We start from the raw sequence: 23,436 nt of genomic DNA, 5'->3' as shown, positions 1-23,436 counted from the left end.
GGCAACCCAGCCATGGGGTTTACTGGCTCTGTGACCTCCAAGAGGGCTTACACCAACGGGGACTTTCCAGGACTGCTGCTGCCAGTGCCACTGTCCCTGGTGTGAGCCCCTGCCAATCCACACCTGTACAGGAGAACTTCCAACACTAGCAGGTTTTGGTTCAGTCTCCTGTGGGGTCACTGGTTCTTTCCTCTGGGTCTTGGTGCACACAACATTTTGTTTGTGCCCTCCAAGGTTGGAGTCTCAGATTCTCCCCAGTCCTTTGGAAGTCCTGTAATCAAATCCTGCTGGCCTTTAAGTTCAGATTCTCTGGGGATTCCCAGTTCTTTTTGTTGGATCCCCAGCCTGAGAAGCCTGACGTAGGGTTCAGAACTTTTAAAATAGTGGGAGAACTTCTTTGCTATTACTGTTCTCTAGTTTGTGGGCCACCCACTTGGTGGGTATGGGATTTGATTTTATCATGATTCTGCCCCTCCTACCATCTCACTGTGGCTTCTTCTTTGTCTTTGGATGTGAGATATCTTTTTTTGGTGGGTTCCAGCATTCTCCTGTCAATGTTCAACAGCTAGTTGCAGTTTTGGTGCTTTCTCAGGAGGAGAGGCACGTATGTCCTTCTGCCCCACCATCTTCCTTTGCTCCTTTTAAAAATCTGGTTATTTGTTTGTTTGCTATTGAGTTGTATACATTCTTTATACAGTTTGACTATTAGCCCCTTTAGAGATGTATGGTTTGCAAATATTTTCTCCCATTACTAGATTGCCTTTTCATTTGTTGACTGTTTCCCTACTGTGCAGAAGCTTTCAGTTTAACTTAGCCTCACTTGTTTATTTTTTATTTTATTACCTTTGCTTCTGGTGTCATATTTAAAAAAAATATTGCCAAGACCAATTCAAGGAGTTTTTTTCCCTAAGTTTTCTTTTAGGAGTGTTATGTTTTCAAATCTTATATTTTAACCTTTAATCAATTTTGAGCTAATTTTTTGTGAGTGATATCAGATAGGTGTTCAGTTTTATCCTTTTGCATGGAGATATCCAGTTTTCCCAACTCCGTTTTATTGAGGAGACTATACTTTACCCACTGAGACTTTGTGGCTATCCTATCAAATAGTAGTTGGCCAGATACATGGCAGTTTATTTATGGGCTCTCCATTCTGTTTTATTGGTCTGTTTTTATGCCAGTACCATACTGTTTTGCTTACAAAATAGCTTTGTAATACAGTTCAAAATCAGAAATTGTGAGACCTCCAACTTTATTCTTCTTTTTCAAGATTGCTTTGGCTGTTCAGGGTCCTTTGGAGTTCATACGTTATTTTAGGACTTTTTTTTTTCCTGTTTTTCTGAAAAATGTCATTGGAATGTACAGGGATTTAATTGACTCCATAGATCACTTTGGTTAGTTGGACATTTTAGCCATAGTGATTTTTCAGTCCATGAACATTAGCTATCTTTCCATTTATTTGTGTCTTTGTCGGTTTCTTTCAGTGTCTTACAGTTTTCAGTGTAAAGGTCTTTCACCTCCTTGATTAAATTTATTCAAAAGTATTTTATTTTTGATATCACAGATTGGTGGGTGCCAGAGGTGCATTTTGGGAGGTGGGTCAAATGGGTAAAGGTGGACAGAAAGTACAAACTTCCCAGTTATAAGATAAATAAGTCCTTGGTTTGTGATGTATACTATGGTTAACAATACAATGAGTATATTTGAAAGTTGCAGAGAATAAATATTAAAAGTTCTCATCACAGGAAAAAAATTATAAATGTGTGGTGATGGATGTAAACTAAAATTATGTAATTATTCTATAATATATACATATATAAAAGCATTATGTATACTTAAAACTAATACAGTGTTGTACACCAGCATGTAGGAAATATTTGAAGTTACAAGCCAAAAGTATGATAATGATGGCTTTTATATTTACCTACATAGATACCTTTTCCAGAGTTCTTTGTTAATTGAGTTACTGTCTAGTGTCTTTTCCTTTTATCCTGAGAGACTCTGTTATCATTTCCTGTAACAAAGAAATAATAGTGACAAACTCCTCTAACTTTTGTTGATCCAGGAATGTCTTAATTCTTCATTTTTGAAGGATGGTTTTGCTTGTTATGTAATTCTTGGTTGATGGTCTTTTTCTCTCCACTCTCTACTGATGTGGTTTGTTGGTGAGAAATTAGCTGTTAATTTTACAGCCAAAAACTGAAGAGTTTTTATACATGATGAGTCACTTTTTTTCTTGCTGCTTTCAAGTTCCCTCTTTGTCTTTTCAGAGTTTTATTGTGTCTTGGTATATATATGTCTTTGAGTTTATCCTTGAAATGTGTTGAGCTTTTTGGATGTGTAGATTCATGACTTTTACTAAATTTGGGAAATATTTGGCCATTATTTCTTCAAATATTCTCCCTGACTCTCTCTCTCTCTCTCTCCTTCTTTGACTCCCATGTGTATGTTGGTACATTTGACTGTGGTTCCCAGGGTCCTTTAGGTTCTGTTCATTTTTTCATTCTTTTATTCTTCCTTCTCTTCAGGCTCAACAATTTTATTGTCCTATCTTCAATTCAATGATTCCTTCTTCTATCTGCTCAATATGCTGTTGAACTTCTCAAGAGTTTTCCATTTCAGTTATTGTACTTCCTGATCCAGAATTTTGATTTGGTTCCTTTTTATAATTTCTATCTCTTTATTTACATTTTGTTCATTTTTTTTATTGATTTCCTTTAGTTGTTTGCCCATGGTTTCCTTTTGCTCTTTGAGCATATTTAAGAAAGATTGTTTTAAAATCTTTGTCTATTAAGTCCAATATCTGGGCTTCTTCACAGGACATTTCTATTAAATTTTTTCCTATGAATGGGCCATAATTTCCTATACTTTAGTATGCTATGTTATTTTTGTTGAAAATTGAGTATTTAAAATATTATAGTGTAACTGGAAATTCTCCTCTGTCTCTAGGGTATTGATGATTGATTGATTTTTGGCTGCTCTGTGTCTTCTTGCTGTGTGTGGGCTTTCTCTAGTTGCAGCGAACAGAGCCTACTCTCTAGTTGCAACATGCAGGCTTCTTATTGCAGTGGCTTCTCTTGTCACAAAGCACATGCTCTATGGCACATGGGCTTCAGTAATTGTGGCACTCAGGCTCAGAAGTTGTGGCACATGGGCTTACTTGCTCCACAGCATGTGGAGTCTTCCCAGAGCAGGGATAGAACCCGTGTCCCCTGCATTGACAGGCAGACTTTCTCTGCCTGTAACACTGTACCACCAGAGAAGTCCTGTTTTTTTTTTTTTTTTTTATTTTTGAGGGCTGTGGTCACATATTTCTTTAATGACCATTCAAATTTTTTTTCAAAGACTATATTCCTTGTCATTTGTGGTCAGTCATCAAAGTCTTTCTTCCATTATCTTAGCATCCAGTTAATGACCTGACTGATTTCTTAAAACACCAAAATTTAACTGCCCTTTTTTTCTCATTAACCAATCCCTGGTTGCTTTAAGTTTTGTATTAAATTATGAAGTTTTAATTAGTTGATCTTTCAACCTTTTGACAGTTTATTATATTTGTTTCAGTGAAGGGACTAATTCTTTGAGCAATCTACCACTTTCTATGATATCACTTTTGCATTCTCTTCTAATATATGCTTTATTTTATGCTAATCCTATGAGTTGACTCATTGGAAAAGACCCTGATGCTGGGAGGGATGGCAGGAGGAGAAGGGGACAGCAGAGGATGAGATGGCTGGATGGCATCACCAACTCAATGCACAGGCGTTTGGGTGAACTCCAGGAGTTGGTGATGGATAGGGAGGCCTGGTCTGCTGCGATTCATGGGGTCGCAAAGAGTTGGACACGACTGAGCAACTGAACTGCACTGATTTTTATTTAAGTTACTGTTTTTGTTTCCTGGGGCTTAGGGGAATAAAAAGAGGTCAATAATATACAAAGTACTATCATGTACTTTTTGTTATGTTTGCCATTTCCTACCTCAATAAACTATTATTACTGTGTTTCAAGTTCTCTCACTACCTCCATTGTACTGGTTAAATTATCAATGAATTATTTTGTTTATTTAAGATAAAGCCAAATGGTAACACTAGATCTCATTTTATTATTATTTATAGCTATCAATAATGCTAAGTTTAAAAATTATATTAACACTTATTTTTTCTATTCACCTTCTCTGGTCTGTTTTTACTTCAGAGTTCACCTTCTTACTGTTGCACAAAGGAAAATTTAAATAGACCTTGTAGTTTAGGTAAGTTATTATTTGTATATATACTTGTAATTTTCAAATATTTAGTGAAATTGAGAACATAAACTTATGTAAAACAATTATTATCAAGAATTTTCATCAAAATATTAACTACCTATGATGTTTGTGATTACTGACATGACAAAACTATGGAATTACAGTATTAGTGGGAAATCAAGCAAAGCAAAATACAAGTGGCTGAAAGATCCTAGATAATATTTATTTTACATGCATTATAATATTGCTAAGCCATTTATTACATTTATCTGTGTTTACAAACATTCTGGCTATGTGTAGATATACCTAATGAAGTTTTTATAATTCAATGAATTGTACTGTGATATCATCATGAAGACATACTTGACATATCAGTAAACACAAAGGTAATAATCAAAATTGCACTCATCTCACATGCTAGTAAAGTAATGCTTAAAATTCTCCAAGCCAGGCTTCAGCAATACATGAACCATGAACTTCCAGATGTTCAAGCTTGTTTTAGAAAAGGCAGAGGAACCAGAGATCAGATTGCCAACATCCGCTGGATCATCGAAAAAGCAAGAGAGTTCCAGAAAAACATCTATTTCTGCTTTATTGACTATGCCAAAGCCTTTGACTGTGGGGATCACAAGAAACTGTGGAAAAGTCTTAAAGCGATGGGTGCATACCAGACTACCTGACCTGCCTCTTGAGAAACCTGTATGCAGGTCAGGAAGCAACAGTTAGAACTGGACATGGAACAACAAACTGGTTCCAAATAGGAAAAGGAGTACGTCAAGGCTGTATATTGTCACCTTGCTTATTTAACTTATATGCAGAGTACATCATGAGAAATGCTGGGCTGGAGGAAGCACAAGCTGGAATCAAGATTGCTGGGAGAAATCTCAATAACCTCAGATATGCAGATGACACCACCCTTATGGCAGAAAGTGAAGAAGAACCAAAGAGCCTCTTGATGAAAGTGAAAGTGAAGAGTGAAAAAGTTGGCTTAAAGCTCAACATTCAGAAAACTAAGATCGTAGCATCTGGTCCCATCACTTCATGGCAAATAGATGGAGAAACAGTGGAAACAGTGGCTGACTTTATTTTTCTGGGCTCCAAAATCACTGCAGATGGTGATTGCAGCCATGAAATTAAAAGAGGCTTACTCCTTGGAAGGAAAGTTATGACCAACCTAGACAGCATATTCAAAAGCAGAGACATTACTTTGCCAGCAAAGGTCCATCTAGTCAAGGCTATGGTTTTTCCAGTGGTCATATATGGATGTGAGAGTTGGACTATAAAGAAAGCTGAGCACTGAAGAATTGATGCTTTTGATCTGTGGTGTTGGAGAAAACTCTTGAGAGTCCCTTGGACTGCAAGGAGATCCAACCAGATCCAGATCCAACTAAAGGAGATGAGTCCTGAGTGTTCACTGGAAGGACTGATGTTGAAGCTGAAACTGCAATACTTTGGCTACCTGATGTGTAGAGCTGACTCACTGGTTAAGACCCTGATGCTGGGAAAGATTGAGGGCAAGAGGAGAAAGGGACAGAGGATGAGATGGTTGGATGGCATCATCGGCTCAATAGACATGGGTTTGGGTGGACTCCGGAGTTGGTGATGGACAGGGAGGCCTGGCGTGCTGCAGTTCATGGGGTCACAAAGGGTTGGACATGACTGAGTGACTGAACTGAACTGAACTGAACTGAATAATCAAAATATTTAACAACCAGTACAGCATAAGCATGGAACAACTAGATTAGATAATGCTGTTGGATCAAAGTTCTGGAAGTCCCTTGCTGTGCCATATTGGGGTTGAAGGAAATGGGAAATTCCTATACTTTGGCCACCTGATGTGAAGAACTGACTCATTGAAAAATACCCTGATACTGGGAGAGATTGAAGGCAAAAGGAGAGAGGGTGGCAGAGAATGAAATGGTTAGATAACATCACTGACTCAATGGACATGAATTTGAGCAAACTCCGGGAGATAGTGGAAAACAGAGGAGCCTGGTGTGCTGCAGTTCATGAGGCCACAAAGAGTCAGACACAACTTGGCAACTGAGCAACAATAACAACAGAAATGTTTTAATATTTAACAATTGGGACAGTTATATGACTGTGTAATAACTGAATATCTATCCAGAGGAGACTGTAGAAATGTAATTAAAATGAAGAGAGAATAAGAATATAACTCAAACACTTGACAGAAGATGAGCAAGCAAGAATATTTTTTTGTAACATGAAAGCATCCTTGAGTTGTAGAGAGTGTTCCCCAACGAGGAACTTATGGAGAAATAGAAGATGAAAAAATGTATTTAAAAAAAGACAGGGAAAATACCAGATGAAATTGTGATTAAGAAGTATAATTTTAGAAGAAAGTTTCTGAAGTAGAAATTTGACTTACCTCAGTAGTTGATGTGGTGAAATGAAAATTATTACAAATTAATGTTTTAGCCATATATGTTTTGTATTTATCCATATGAATACATATGTATATGTATATATGTTCTACACAATAATAACAATTCTAAGAACATATATTGTGGTACAGGAAACTATTTGACAACATAGTATGTCAGTGTCTGGAATACTTTAAATATCAGGAAAATTTTATAGTACACTTAAATTATTATTTATCCTAGAAGAAAAAGTGACCATTTGGAATAACATTCAGGAGTAATAAAATATCCTGGAAGATTAGGATATTTGGAAACCCATAATGTGATTCCTCCAGAACTTTCTTTCTGATATCCTTGGGAATATTCTAATCATAAAATAACTTTTGGAATAAATCTGATATAACAGCAAAGCAAGCTCCTTATTTTATTATTAATACTTCCAACTATTTCTTCAAAGGGAGAAATAGTGTATCAAGTAATGGACAATATTAATGAGGGGGTAAACTGATTAGCTCTGGAACTTCAGTTCAGTTCAGTTGCTCAGTGGTGTCCAACTCTTTGCGACCCCATGGACTGCAGCACACCAGGGTTCCCTGTCCATCATCAACTCCTGGAGCTTGCTCAAGCTCATGTCCATCAAGTCGATGATGCCATCCAGCCATCTCATCCTCTGTCATCCCCTTCTCCTCCTGCCTTCGATCTTTCCCAGCATCAGGGTCTTTTCCAGTGAGTCAGTTCTTCGTATCAGGTGGCCAAAGAATTGGAGCTTCAGCATCAGTCCTTCCAATGAATATTCAGGACTGATTTCATTTAGGATGGACTGGTTTGATCTCCTTGCTATCCAAGGAGCTCTCAAAAGTCTTCTCCAACACCACAGTTTAAAGGCATCAATTCTTTGGCACTCAGCTTTCTTTATAGTCCAACTCTCACATCCATACATGACTACTGGAAAAAACCATAGCTTTGACTAGATAGACCTTTGTTGGCAAAGTAATGTCTCTGCTTTTTAATATGCTGTCTAGCTTGGTTATAGCTTTTCTTCCAAGGAGCAAGCATCTTTTAATTTCATGGCTGCAGTCACCATCTGCTCTGAAACTTAGGCAACCATTTATCTTATAAAAGCCTTGATTTTTCCATTTTAAAAGTGAAAGAATGAAACTAGATACCACCCCCTTGCAGTCTGCCTTTATTGCCTTACAATCTTCATAACTTTGTAGACATTTCACATATATTAATTTATTTAGTCTTCATACAACCTTGGAGAAGGCAATGGCACCCCATTGCAGTACTCTTGCCTGGAGAATCCCATGGACAGAGGAGCCTGGAGGGCTGCAGTCCATGGGGTCGCTGAGTGTTGGACACGACTGAAGCGACTTAGCAGCAGCAGCAGCAGCAGCAGCAGCATACAACCTTGTTAGGTTGACATTATTATCCTAGTTTTATAGATGAAGCAACTGAGGCATTGAATGGCTGAGTCACTTGACAATTCTGGAACAGAAGTCTGTGAAAGAAGCCAGTGGTCCAATCTCTTCTGAAGAGTGAAGAGCCTTTATAAGCAGTGCCAAGTCAATTGGAAAGAACAAACAGAATTGGAAAGAGCATCTGCGTGGTATATCTTTTAAAAAGTAAATGCTTAGGGAGCAAAACAGGGCTTATTTTCTTATTGTTCAGTCCAGTTTGCTCTTGAGTAGGTTGTTAACTTTTCTGGGTTTTTTTCATTTTTAAAATGAGAAAGATGGTTTTAAGACTATTCAGTCTCCAATTTTTCTAAAAGTCTGTATTTCTAAGTTTATATGTGAATAGAGTCTTTTAAAAATGATTCAATTCCTAAATACATATTTTATATGATTTTATTATACTTTGCTTTACACTTTTCAGTTTATTTATGTTGATTAGTCTTATATAATTAACCTAATTTTTCTATGGATACATTATATAAAATAAAATGCAATATATATTAAAGAGTTTATGTAGTAAGTTTCACATAGCACTCTTGCTAATAAATTCCTTGCATGATCATTACCTTTAAGCAAATTAGAGACATATACTAGCCCAGTTCCTTTGCGGCTGCTTTCGTTGATACCCTCTGGCTACTGATATGTATGTACATATATTTAAGCATACTACCACAATTCACTGAAGAACGTGATTGTTCCACTCCATGCTTTTATGAGCTCTTTAAGTTTATTATGTAAAAATCTTCTCTAGTGTCATGAATTGAGGAAATACAGACCTATTCATGAAACGTATCTAGAATGTAGGGTGTGTGTCCACACAGCTTTACAGAATTGGGTATGTATAGCAAATGTATGATGGAAGATCACCCAAATGACTGCCAGAGGATAGGCTAAAATGAGGCTCCAAGAAGGATTAGTAAAAGTGTTCTCTTAAACATTGTGAAGCACATATGGGGAGAAGGCGATGGCACCCCACTCCAGTACTCTCCTGGAAAATCCCATGGATGGAGGAGCCTGGTAGGCTGCAGTCCATGGGGTCGCTGAGAGTCAGACACGACTGAGCGACTTCACTTTCACTTTTCACTTTCATGCACTGGAGAAGGAAATGGCAACCCACTCCAGTGTTCTTGCCTGGAGAATCCCAGGACGGGGGAGCCTGGTGGGCTGCCGTCTGTGGGGTTGCACAGAGTTGGACACAACTGAAGCGACTTAGCAGCAGCAGCAGCAAGCACATATGTGATAAGGTGCATGACAGCCACAAAATATTCAGAATCACCTGGAGTACAGTGATTTTTTTTTAAATTTTTACTTCATTTTTTGAACTGGCATTAAGAGCCAGAAAAGTAGAAGTATTCAATATATTGACTACAATGTGATTAAAAGACAATCTTTTATGTACATAAAGTATAGTGCAAGTACAGTGCACATTGACATTTAACTTTAATAACTTAATGTATGCATTTTAACAATACTATTCAAATTATTAGAGTTACTAAATGACAAACCTAAGGGTGCAGTGTGTCAGGGGTTAGAATAGAAGGAGTAATGGTCAGTTTTCATTACAGTCCCAAAGAAGGGCAGCGCTAGAGAATGTTCAAACCACTGTACAATTGTGCTCATTTTACATGTTAGTAAGGTTATGCTCAAAATCCTTCAAGCTAGGCTTCAGGAGTACATGAACTGAGAAATTCCAAGGGTATAAATGGGATTTTAAAAAGGCAGAGGAACCAGAGATCAAATTGCCAATGTCTGCTGGATCATAGAGAAAGCAAGGGAATTCTGGAGAAACTACTTCTGCTTCATTGACTACACTAAAGCCTTTGACTCTGTAAATCACAACAAACTGGAAAATTCTTAAAGAGATGGGACTACCAGACCAGCTTACCTGTCTCCTGAGAAACCTGTATGAGGGGTCAAAAAGCAATAGTTAGAACCGGACATAGAACAACTGACTGGTTCAAAACTGGGAAAGGAGTACAAGGCTGTATATTGTCACCCTGTTTATTTAAATTATAAGCAGAGTACATTGTGTGAAATTCCAGACTGTATAAATTTCAACCTGGAATCAAGATTGTTGGGAGAAATATCAGCATCCTCAGATATGCAGATGATATACCACTCTAATGGCAGAAAGTGAAGAGGAACTAAAGAGCCTCTTGAGGGTGAAAGAGGAGAGTGAAAAAGCTGGCTTGAAACTCAATATTCATAAAATGAAGATCATGGCATCCAGTCCCATCACTTTCTGGCAAATAGAAGGGGAGAAAGTGGAAACAGTGACAGATTTTATTTTCTTGGGCTCCAAAATCATTGCAGAAGGTGACTGCAGCCATGAAATGAAAAGATGCTTGCTCCTTGGAAGGAAAGCTGTGACAATCTTAGATAGTATATTAAAAAGCAGAGACATCACTTTGCCGACAGAGGTGCATCTAGTCAAAACTATGGTTTTTCCTGTAGTCATGTAAGGTTATGAGAGTTGGACCATAAAGAAGGCTGAGCACCGAAGAACTGATGCTTTTGAATTGTGGTGCTGAAGAGGACCCTCGACAGTCCCTTGGATTGCAGGGAGATCAAACCAGTCAATCCTAAAGGACATTACCATTATTGGAAGGACTGATGCTGAAGCTCCAATACTTGGGCCACCTGATGCAAAGAACTGACTCATTGGAAAAGACCCTGATGCTGGGAAAGACTGAAGGCAAAATAAGTGGGCAGCAGAGGATGAGATGGTTAGATAGCATCACCGACTCAATGGACATGACTCTGAACAAACTCTGAGAGATAGTAAAAGATGGGGAAGCCTGGTGCGGGGCAGTCTGTGTGGTTTCAAAGAGTTGGACACCACTTAGCAACTGAACAACAACAATGATGGTAAAATTAACAGCAAAACTTACATTCATTTGTGCTTATTATGTCCCAGACACAGTGCTAGATGCTTTAGCCTTTAAATGACACAACCCTGTGAGAGAGGATCGTCACCCTTTGACAGACGAGGAAACTGAGAAAGAGTGAAGCAGGATAACATGTCCAAATTTAGGTGGTTGGTTAGTTGCAGAGGCTGAGTCTAGGCAATCTGGCTTAGAGCCTGTTCCCTTAACTGTTGTACTACACAGTCACTAGAGACGTGTCTGAATAACATGTTTATCAAATGCCACAAGTGCTGACTTAATTATATTATTTTTTTCATTCTTTTTCAGATGAGTTAATGCAAGATAAAGCCTGTGGTCAGAAAAATACAAATAGAAAAGGAAAATCAGTAAGCATATTGATATATCCTTTAAAACTCATTGTTAACATTTTATATTATTTTGAATTAATTAATATTTACTGTATATCCTGTCATCAAAAGGCATATACTTATATAGTATAATATATATATTCGAAAACTTAGGAATTTTTGCCTAGCTGAAAAATTTGTGACATTTTGATTCCACTTGTTTGACTTAGTCTGAATAGAATGCTAGATTTCTAATTTATGTTCACTCAAAATTTTTATATAGTTCCATGTATTTTGGCATCTGATATTACTACTAAAAGACTAGAAAGTTTATTACCTTAGTGATTTTCTTTTAAAAAAAATTTGAGGCTTGAAATTTCAATCCAATTCTGAGAATATAAAGAAATACTATGTTGTATAAAAAACAAAACAAAACAGGAAATTAACATGTGATACAGTACTATTAATGGGCTTCACTGGTGGCTCAGCAGTAAAGAATCTGCCTGCAGTGCAGGAGACACAGGAGACCAGGTTCTATCCCTGGGTTGGAAAGATCCCCTGGAGGAGGGCATGGTAACCCAGTCCAATTTTTTTGCCTGGAGATTCTCATGGAAAGAGGAGCCTGGCAGGCTACAGCTCATAGGGTTGCAAAGAGTCAGACACATCTGAAGCAACTGAACACACACACATACAGTATTACCAAATAAAGTACAGATTATGTTCAAATCTCACAAAATGTTATGCTACTGTCCATTATTTGTTTTCATACTTTATTCAAGACTCCACATTGTATTTAGTTGCACTGAGCAGCTTCAGCTCCATGCAACAAATTCTGGTAAATTCTCTTTTCGTCTTTATTCTGTTAAAATTCTGTTAAAATATTTTCCTATTTTCCTTTTTATGGCTTCTTAAATACATCCATCATTTAAAAGTGGACATTTAATTTTCAAATATATGTGGTTTGTAAAGTATCTTTGATATTAATTTCTAATTTTAATGTTAATTTCTCATTTATATGCTTTCTTCTCTGCAATCAACTTCTGTGGTCTTTTAGTCTTCTAACTTTATTGAGGCTTTCAGTGGCTAAGTAAAGGTCTCTCTTGGAAAATGTCACATTGAAAATATATGCGTTATTTTCAAATATCTTTTGATATTGATTTCTAACATAATTCCACTGTGATAAGAGAACAGACTCTGTATGATTTCAATATCTTTAAACTATGAAATTTTTGCACCTTATTTTATGTCCTTGGGTATATTCCAGTGTCTCCTAATTTTTAGTCTATGGTAACTTGAATAGAATTTGTATCCTATTTTGTGAAAATTGTATAAATCTTAATTATGTTTAAATACCTCTAAATAGAGAATTATTAGGCAGAGAAATGGAAAAGTATATAATACCATGGTAACCATAAGATTAACTAGATAAAAGGCTCACTAAATTAATCAAGATACTAACACAATCATCTCAGGAAGAATTGAGTAGAGACAATAGAAAAAGTGTTCATTTATATGAATAGTTGCATTTAATTCATTATATTAAAGACTCCTTCACCTAAATAACCTAAAGGTTACTTACATCTCATGGAAAGACTTTAGCATTCTATTAGTAAAATATTTTCATTAAAGCTGTCTATTGGTGAAAATCATTCAAATAAAAAAAGAAAGCATATACTCTATCACTATGAATTTATTACCTTGTTATAAGTAAAGTTACTTATATTATTTGTCATGGTTTATTATAAACTTATAAATTATTATAAAGCAATATAAATAAATATAACATTAATTTTAACAAGTTATACTATTTAATTCTGCCTCTCCCAAATTGTTTTAATAGGCAACTCACAGTAGCACCAGGAAAGCATAGATCATCTCTGCCCAGCTACCTATATAGTTTCAGTTCAGTTCAGTTCAGTTCAGTCGCTCAGCCGTGTCCAACTCCATGAATCACAGCACGCCAGGCCTCCCTGTCCATCACCAACTCCCGGAGTTCACTCAGACTCATGTCCATTGAGTCAGTGATACCATCCAGCCATCTCATCCTCTGTCATCCCCTTCTCCTCCTGCCCGCAATCCCTCCCAGCATCAGGGTCTTTTCCAATAAGTCAACTCTTCGCATGAGGTGGCCCAAGTACTGGAGTTTCAGCTTTAGCATCATTCCTTCCAAAGAAATCCCAGGGCTGATCTCCTTCAGAATGGACTGGTTAGATCTCCTTGCAGTCCAAGGGACTCTCAAGAGTCTTCTCCAACACCACAGTTCAAAAGCATCAATTCTTCAGCACTCAGCCTTCTTCACAGTCCAACTCTCACATCCATACATGACCACAGGAAAAACCATAGCATTGACTAGACGGACCTTTGTTGGCAAAGTGATGTCTCTGCTTTTGAATATGCTATCTAGGTTGGTCATAACTTTCCTTCCAAGGAGTAAGCGTCTTTTAATTTCATGGCTGCAGTCACCATCTGCAGTGATTTTGGAGCCCAGAAAAATAAAGTCAGCCACTGTTTCCACTGTTTCCCCATCTATTTCCCATGAAGTGATGGGACCAGATGCCATGATCTTCATTTTCTGAATGTTGAGCTTTAAGCCAACTTTTTCACTCTCGACTTTCACTTTCATCAAGAGGCTTTTTAGTTCCTCTTCACTTTCTGCCATAAGGGTGGTGTCATCTGCATATCTGAGGTTATTGATATTTCTCCTGGCAATCTTGATTCCAGCTTGTGCTTCCTCCAGCCCAGCATTTCTCATGATGTACTCGGCATAGAAGTTAAATAAGCAGGGTGACAATATACAGGCTTGACGTACTCCTTTTCCTATTTGGAACCAGTCTGTTGTTCCATGTCCAGTTCTAACTGTTGCTTCCTGACCTGCATACAGGTTTCTCAAGAGGCAGGTCAGGTGGTCTGGTATTCCCATCTCCTTCAGAATTTTCCACAGTTTCTTGTGATCCACACAGTCAAAGGCTTTGGCATAGTCAATAAAGCAGAAATAGATGTTTTTCTGGACAGGTGTAGATCCAGATTAATTTCTATTATATATTTCTTCCAGTAGGAAAGGACAAGAGAAACAAGCTCTACTTTACAAAAGTGTCTTAAAATCTATTAATGATATAATCTGATTTAATTTAATTATTTTATAAATGTAGTACCCAAAACCAGGATTTTTTAGGGATCTGCATAAAACTTAACCCTTTATAACTGTGGTTCAACTCCTCTCCCTAACTAAATGTTTATAACTGACATCTTAATACTCATTGGCCCAATTCTTCTAGCTGTGGCATTTGTCATATTAATTGAAGAAAAAGTTTTAGGTCTCACGTAACTTTAAAAAGGACCAAACATTATTGGACCATATGGTGTATTATATCCCATTGCCAATGCAATCAAACTGTTCATTAAAGAACCACTATGACCAGCTATTTAATACATCATCTATCTCCATATTTATTATTGTACCATCTTAACTCTAACTTTAGCCTTAGGCATATGAATCCCTCTACCTATACGTTATCCTCTCATCAACAAAAATCTAGGGGTATTCTTACTAGCTGTGTCAAGCCTAGCCATCTATTCTATTCTGTGAGGTGGAAGAGCTTATTATTCAAAATATGCTCTATTTGGTTCCCTAGGAGCAGTAGCACAAACAGTTTCATGTGAAGTAACACTAGAAATTATCCTCTTATCAGTCCTTTTAATAAATAGATTTTACCCTCTCAACTTGCATCACAACACAAAAACATCTATGATTAATTTTTACATCATGACCTTTAGCCATAATATAATTTATTTCAGAATAAATTGTATTTATTCTGCAGAAACTAATTGAATCCCTTTGGTCTAACAGAAGAAGACTTAGAACTTTTATCTGCCTTTAACATAGAATATGCAGCAGGCTCATTTATTATATTTTTCCTATCAGAATATGCCAACATCCATCATAATAAACATTTTCACAACAGTCCTATTTCTAGGAGCATTCTATGATCCCATACACCAGAACTATAAACAATGAATTTTATTATCAAAACACTACTATTAACACCCACGATTCTCAACACCCAACTCATACATGTACTTTGAAAAAATTTTCTATAACTAACACTAACCTTGTGTATATGAGACGTTTCACTACTGAACATAACATCAAACATCCCTCTATAAACATAAGAAATATGTCTGATAAAAGAGTCACTTTGACAGAGTAAATAATAGAAGTTTAAATTATCTTATTTCTAGAATTATAGGAATTGAACCTAACCTTAAGAATTCAAAATTCTTCATACCACCACATTTCACTATATTTTATAGTAAAATCAACTGAATAAGCTATTGGACCCATACTTTGAAAATGTTGGTTTATATCCTTCCTTTACCAATAAATCCCATTATCTTTATCATTATCTTAATAACCATTATTTAAGGGACCATAATTGTAATAACTAGTTCATACTGATTACTTATTTGAACTGGATTTGAAATATATTAGCTGTCATCCCTATTCTAATAAAAAACTTCAACCCATGAGCCATAGAAGTATCAACTCAATATTTCTTAACACAGGCCATCAGATCAATATTATTTATAAATAGCCTACCATATTCTGGTCAATGAACCACTGTAAACATTTTTAATCCAACATCATCAATAATCATAACAATAGCTCTAGTCATAAATTAGGACTATCCCCCTTCCACTTCTGAGTACTTAAAGTCACACAGGACATTTCACTAACAGCAGGCTTACTTCTAGTAATAAAACCAAAACTTGCACCATTATCCACATTATACCAAATTACACCATCCATTAACCTAAACTCACTACTGATCATATCCACACTATCAATCATAATTGAAAGATGAAGTAGACTGAATAAAACCCAACTACAAAATATCATAGCTTATTCATCAATCACTCACATAGGATGAATAACAGCTATCATATAATCTGACTCTAACAATCCTAAACCTACTAATTTACATTATAGTAACACTCACTATATTCACATTACTCATTCACAGCTCAGCCACCACTGCATTATCATTATCACACACATGAAACAAAATGCCCATCATTACAAGTCTTATCCTCACCATTCTATTACCAGTAGAAGGCATCCTGCCACTATCAGAATTCATACCCCAAAGAGTAATTATTCAAGAAATAACAAAAATAAGCACTTTATGTTACCTACACTATTAGCCACCGTAGCACTTCTTAACCTGCATTTCTACATACAACTTACGTATTCTACATCACTAACCATATTTCCATCAGTCAATAACATAAAAGTAAAATGACCATTTGAATATATAAAACAAACAACTTTTCTACCAATAATAGCTATTATATCTATATTACTTTTACCCCTTACACCAATCCTTTCAGTACTGGAATAGGAATTTAGGTTAATACAGACCAAGAGCCTTCAAAGCTATGCTGCTGCTAATGCTGCTAAGTCGCTTCAGTCGTGTCTGACTGTGTGTGACCCCACAGACAGAAGCCCACCAGGCTTCCCCATCCCTGGGATTCTCCAAGCAAGAACACTGGAGTGGGTTGCCATTTCCTTTTCCAATGCATGAAAGTGAAAAGTGAAAGTGAAGTGCTCAGTCGTGTCTGACTCTTAGCGACCCCATGGACTGCAGCCTACCAGGCTCCTCTGTCCATGGGATTTTCCAGGCAAGAGTACTGGAGTGGGGTGCCATTGCACGTATAATTTCCTTAATTCCTGTGCAATAAGAATTGCAAAGTTCTATCCTACATCAATTGAATGCAAATCAAACACTTTAGTTAAGCTAAATCCTCATGAGATTAGTGGGATTATGTACCCCAAAATTTTAGTAAACAGCTAAATACTCTTGGGGTTTCCTTGGTGGCTCAGTTGCAAAGAATCTGCCTGCCAATGTAGGAGACGTGGGTTTGATCCCTGGGTTGGGAAGATCCCCTGGAATAGGAAATGGCAACCTGTTCCAGTATTCTTGCCTGAAAAATTCTGTGAACAGAGGGGCCTGGCAGGCTATAGTCCATGGGGTTATAAAAGAGTTGGACACAAGTTAGCAACTAAACAACAATAAAATACTCTAATCAACTGGCTTTTGTCTACTTCTGCCACTGGAAAGAAAAAAGGCAGGAAAAGCTCCAGCAGAATTGAGGCTGTTTCTTTGAATTTGCAGTTCAGTATGTTTAATTCGCCACAGGACTTCACAATGAGAGGACTCAACCTCTGTCTTTAAATTTCCATCTAATGCTTACTCAGCCGTTTTTGCCTGTGTTCATAAACCACTGATTATTCTCAACCAATCATAAAGAAATCGGCTACCTGTATTTATTATTTGGTGTCTGGGCTGGAACAGTGGGTACTGCCAAAACCTACTAATTAGTGCTGAATTAAGTCAACCTAGAGCATTACTTGGGGATGATCAGATTTGCAATATAATTTTAACAGCCCACGCATTTGTAATAATTTTCTTCATTATATATGATATACTTCATAGGTATCCCCTGGAGAAGGAAATGGCAACCCACTCCAGTATCCTTGCCTGGAGAATTCCATAGACAGAGGAGCCTGGTGGGCTACAGTCTATGGGGTTGCAAAGAGTCGGACATGACTAAGCGACTAACACACACACACGCACACACACACTTCATAGGTATATCATCTATACCTGTGACAATAGGAGGCTTTGGAAACTGGTTAGTTCCACTGATAATTGGATCACCCAATATAGCCTTCTCTCATATGAACACCATATGCTTCTGACTACTTCCACCCTCTTTCTTACTCTTATTTGCAGCTGGTGCAGGTACAGGCTGACCTGTATTCCCACCTCTAGTCGAACACCTTGCTCATGCAGGAGTTTCAATTGATCTTACGTTTTTCTTCCTTTATATTTAGCAGGTGTTTCTACAATTCCAGGGGCTATTAATTTTATTACCACAATTAGGAACATAAAAGCACTCACTATACCTCAATACCAAACATTATTATTTGTGTGATCTCTCTTAATTATAGCTGTATGCTATAATTTTTATTATTATCATTATTATTATCAAATTATTATCAAATATTATTATCATTGCCAACACTAGCACTGGAATTATCATACTATAAACAGACCAAAATCTAAAAACAACCTTTTCTGACCCTGCAGAAGGAAGAGACCTCATTCTTTATCAATATCTGTTCTGATTTTTTGGTCACCCTGAAGTTTATATTCTTATCTTACCTGGATTTGGAATAATCTCACATATTGTAACTTATTATTGAGGAAAACAGAGCCTTTGAGGCATAGTATATGGGTATATGGGCATATTATGAGCTATGATATCTCTTAGGGTTTATTGTATGAGCCAGTCATATGTTTATTGTTGTTGTGTGCTCAGTCATGTCCGACTCTTTGCAACCCCATGGACTGCAGCATGCCAGGCTTCCGTGTCCTTCATCATCTCTCAGAGCTTGCTCAAACTATGTCCATTGTGTCAGTGATGCCATCCAACCATCTTGTCCTCTGTCCTCCCCTTCTCCTGCTTTCAGTGTTTCCTAGCATCAGGGTCTTTTCTAACAAGTCAGCTCTTCACATTAGGTGGCCAGAGTAATTGGAGCTGCAGCTTCAGTATCAGTCCTTACAAAGAATATTCCAAGGGACTCTCAAGAGTCATATGTTTATAGTAGGCATAGATGTTGATACATGTGCATATTTTACATCAGCTACTATAATTATTGTTATTCCTGTAGGAGTACGAGTATTTAGTACTCCAACTAAATAGGAGTGAAGTCACTCAGTTGTGTCCGATTCTTTGTGACCCCATGGACTGTAGCCTACCAGGCTCCTCCATCCATGGGATTCTCCAGGCAAGAATACTGGAGTGGGTTGCCATTTCCTTCTCCAGAAGATCTTCCTGACCCAGGGATTGAACCCGGGTCTCCCACATTGTAGGCAGATGCTTTACAGTCTGAACTACCAGGGAAGTCTGCAAGTATTTAGCTGACTGGCAACTCTTCACAGGGGTAATATCAGATGATCCCCTGCTACGTTATAAGCCTTAGGCTTTACTCTCCTTTTTATAATAGGTAGTTTAATAGGAATTGCTTTAGCCAACTCGTCCCTAGAAACCACTCTTCATGATATGTATTAGGTAGTTGCACATTTCTGTTATGTCCTATCAATAGAAGTGGTATTCGCCATTATAGGAGGCTTCAGACATTGATTCCCACACACTTAACTCAGCATGAGCAAAAATTCATTTTGTAATTATATTTGTAGGCAAAAATATAACTTTTTTCCCATAACACTGCCTTGGTCTATCTGGAATATCACAACAATATTCCTACTACCCCAATATATACACAACATGAAATACTATTTCATCAGTAGGCTCATTCATTTCACTAACAGCAGTGATACTTACAGTTTTTATAATCTGAGAAGCATTTGTATAAAAATGAGAGAGCTAACCACTGCAAACTTAGAATGATTACATAGATGTCTACGATATCACACATTTGAGGAACCCACTTATATTAGTTTAAAATAACTAAGAAAGGAAGGAACAAGCCCTCTTTTACTGGTTTCAAGCCAACACCATTATGTCTTTCTCAATAAATGTGATATTAGTAAAATATACATAACTTTGTCAAAGTTGTAGGTGAAATCGTATATACCTCTATGGCATATCCTTTCCAACGAGACTTTCAAGATGCAGTGTCACCTGTTATAGAGGAACTTCTGCACTTCCATGATCACATGTTAATAATCATATTTTTAATTAGCTCCTTAGTCCTATGTATTATTTCACTCATGTTAACAACTAAGCTAATACATACAGGCACAATAAATGCACAAGAAGTGGAAAAAGTTTGAACAATCTTAGCAGCCATCATCCTAATTTTAATTCCCTTGCCATCACTATGAATTCTTTATATGATAGATGAAATAAATAATCCCTCTATGACTATAAAAACTATAGGACACCAATGATATTGAAGTTACAAATACACAGACTGTGAAGACTTTCATATACAATTCATCAGATCAGATCAGTCGCTCAGTCGTGTCCGACTCTTTGCGACCCCATGAATCACAGCACGCCAGGCCTCCCTGTCCATCACCAACTCCCGGAGTTCACTCAGACTCACGTCCATCGAGTCAGTGATGCCATCCAGCCATCTCATCCTCTGTCATCCCCTTCTCCTCTTGCCCCCAATCCCTCCCAGCATCAGAGTCTTTTCCAATGAGTCAACTCTTCGCATCAGGTGGCCAAAGTACTAGAGTTTCAGCTTTAGCATCATTCCTTCCAAAGAAATCCCAGGGCTGATCTCCTTCAGAATGGACTGGTTGGATCTCCTTGCAGTTCAAGGGACTCTCAAGAGTCTTCTCCAACACCACAGTTCAAAAGCATCAATTCTTCGGCGCTCAGCCTTCTTCACAGTCCAACTCTTACATCCATACATGACCACAGGAAAAACCATAGCCTTGACTAGACGGACCTTTGTTGGCAAAGTAATGTCTCTGCTTTTGAATATGCTGTCTAAGTCGGTCATAACTTTCCTTCCAAGGAGTAAGCGTCTTTTAATTTCATGGCTGCATTCACCATCTGCAGTGATTTTGGAGCCCAGAAAAATAAAGTCAGCCACTGTTTCCATTGTTTACCCATCTATTTCCCATGAAGTGATGGGACCGGATGCCATGATCTTCATTTTCTGAAGGTTGAGCTTTAAGCCAACTTTTTCACTCTCCACTTTCACTTTCATCAAGAGGCTTTTTAGTTCCTCTTCATTTTCTGCCATAAGGGTGGTGTCATCTGCATATATGAGGTTATTGATATTTCTCCCAGCAATCTTGATTCCAGCTTGTGTTTCTTCCAGCCCAGCGTTTCTCATGATGTACTCTGCATATAAGGTAAATAAACAGGGTGACAATATACAGGCTTGACGAACTCCTTTTCCTATTTGGAACCAGTCTGTTGTTCCATGCCCAGCTCTAACTGTTGCTTCCTGACCTGCATACAGTTTTCTCAAGAGGCAGATTAGGTGGTCTGGTATTCCCATCTCTTTCAGAATTTTCCACAGTTTATTGTGATCCACACAGTCAAAGGCTTTGGCATAGTCAAAGAAGCAGAAATAGATGCTTTTCTGGAACTCTCTTGCTTTTTCCATGATCCAGCGGGTGTTGGCAATTTGATCGCTGGTTCCTCTGCCTTTTCTAAAACTAGCTTGAACATCTGGAAGTTCACGGTTCACATATTGGTGAAGCCTGGCTTGGAGAATTTTGAGCATTACTTTACTAGCGTGTGAGATGAGTGCAGTTGTGCGGTAGTTTGAGCATTCTTTGGCATTGTCTTTCTTTGGGATTGATCAGATCTAAAACCAGGAGAGCTGCAATTATTAGAAATAGATAACCAAGTAGTACTATCCATAGAGATAACAATCTAAATATTAATTTCCTCCAAAGATGTTTTGCACTGTTGAGCTGTTCCTTCTTTCAGCCTAAAAACAGATGCTACTCCAGGATGTGTAAAACAAGCAACCTTAGATTATGGACAATGCTCTAAAATTTGTGGATCAAATCACAGTTTCATGACTGTTGTCCTTGAATTAGTTTCACTGAAATACTTTGAGAAATGATCTTCATCAATATTATAAATTCATTAAAAAACTAATTAACCTTTTAAGTTAAAGACTGGGTGTTAACTCTCCCCATAATGATATGCCACAACTAGACACATCATCATGGTTTATTTCTATTTTTTTATTGTTTTATTTTTTAATTTATTTATTTTAATTGGAGGCTACTTACTTTACAATATTGTAGTGGTTTTGCCATACTTCTATTTTATAAAAAATTCTAGTCCTAATCATTATATTCCAACTAAAATTTTAAAAATATACTTCAAATCCAGAAATAAAAATATACTAAAATGCAAAAACAACTCACCCTTGAGAAGCAAAATGAATGAAAATTTATTTGCCTCTTTCATTAACCCAACAATAATAACTTCTTATTGTTGTATTAATCATTATATTCTCAAGTATTTTATTCCCCACAGCTAACTGACTAATCAACACTGCATGGTTTTATTCAACAATGATTAGTCCAACTTACATTGAAACAAAAAATAGCTATTCACAACCACAAAGAACAGACCTGAACACTAATATGTATATCACTAGTATATGTATACATACATATATTAATATGTATATACATATAACACTAATATATGTATATGTGTAATATGTATAACACTAATATGTATATCAGTTATCCTTATATTTATTGTTTATTGGATCAACAGATATATTAGGACTCATATCACATTCATTTACACATGCTATACAACTGTCAATAAGTTTAGATAAAGCAGTCCCTCTGTGAGCAGGAAATGTAACTGCTGATTTCTGCCATAAAACCAAAATTTTATGGCAGAATTTTGGCAGATTTTATGGCAAAACCCAAAAATTTCTGCCATTTTTTACTGCAAGAAACACCAGTTCCTCTTTTATTCAACCAATAGGTTTTGCTGTATGATTAACACCTAACATTATATCAGGTCACCTATTAATTCATTTAATTGGGGGAACAACTCTAGCACTACCAAATATTAGTAACACCACAGCCTTCATAATATTTAAGTAGAAAAGGAAAGATATACCCATCTGAATGCAAAGTTCCAAAGAATAGCAAGAAGAAATAAGAAAGCCTTCTTAAGTGAACGTTGCAGAGAAATAGAGGAAAACAATAGAATGGGAAAGACTAGAGATCTCTTCAAGAAAATGAAAGATACCAAGGGAATATTTCATGCAAAGATGGGCACAATAGGACAGAAATGATATGGACCTAACAGAAACAGAAGGTATTAAGAAGTGGCAAGAATACACAGAGGAACTGTACAAAAAAAGGTCTTAATGACCTGGATAACCACGATGGTATGATCACTCACCTAGAGCCAGATATCTTGGAGTGTGAAGTCAAGTGGGCCTTAGGAAATATCACTATTAACAAAGCTAGTGGAGGTGATGGAATTTCAGCTGAGCTATTTCAAATCCTAAAAGATGATGCTGTGAAAGTGCCGCACTCAGTATGTCAATGAATTTGGAAAACTCAGCAGTGACCATAGGACTGGAAAAGGTCAGTTTTCATTCCA

The 23,436-nt window shown here is 37.0% G+C and overlaps 1 protein-coding gene across 1 annotated transcript in view; it reads left to right on the top strand.

Annotated features, from left to right (window-relative positions):
- The window catches only part of C2CD6 (C2 calcium dependent domain containing 6), a 136,609-nt gene that overhangs the window by 80,564 nt on the left and 32,609 nt on the right, over positions 1 to 23,436 (top strand). The window contains exons 14-15 of the mRNA XM_055573105.1: positions 4,189 to 4,243; positions 11,273 to 11,331. Coding sequence (XP_055429080.1) covers positions 4,189 to 4,243; positions 11,273 to 11,331 — 114 coding nt within the window. The remainder of the gene's footprint in view (positions 1 to 4,188; positions 4,244 to 11,272; positions 11,332 to 23,436) is intronic.

Source organism: Bubalus kerabau, chromosome 3, assembly GCF_029407905.1.
Source record: "Bubalus kerabau isolate K-KA32 ecotype Philippines breed swamp buffalo chromosome 3, PCC_UOA_SB_1v2, whole genome shotgun sequence".
Taxonomy (NCBI): Eukaryota; Metazoa; Chordata; class Mammalia; order Artiodactyla; family Bovidae; genus Bubalus; species Bubalus kerabau.
The sequence above is the reverse complement of the archived record's forward strand: the minus strand, read 5'-3'. Positions and strand labels throughout refer to the sequence as shown.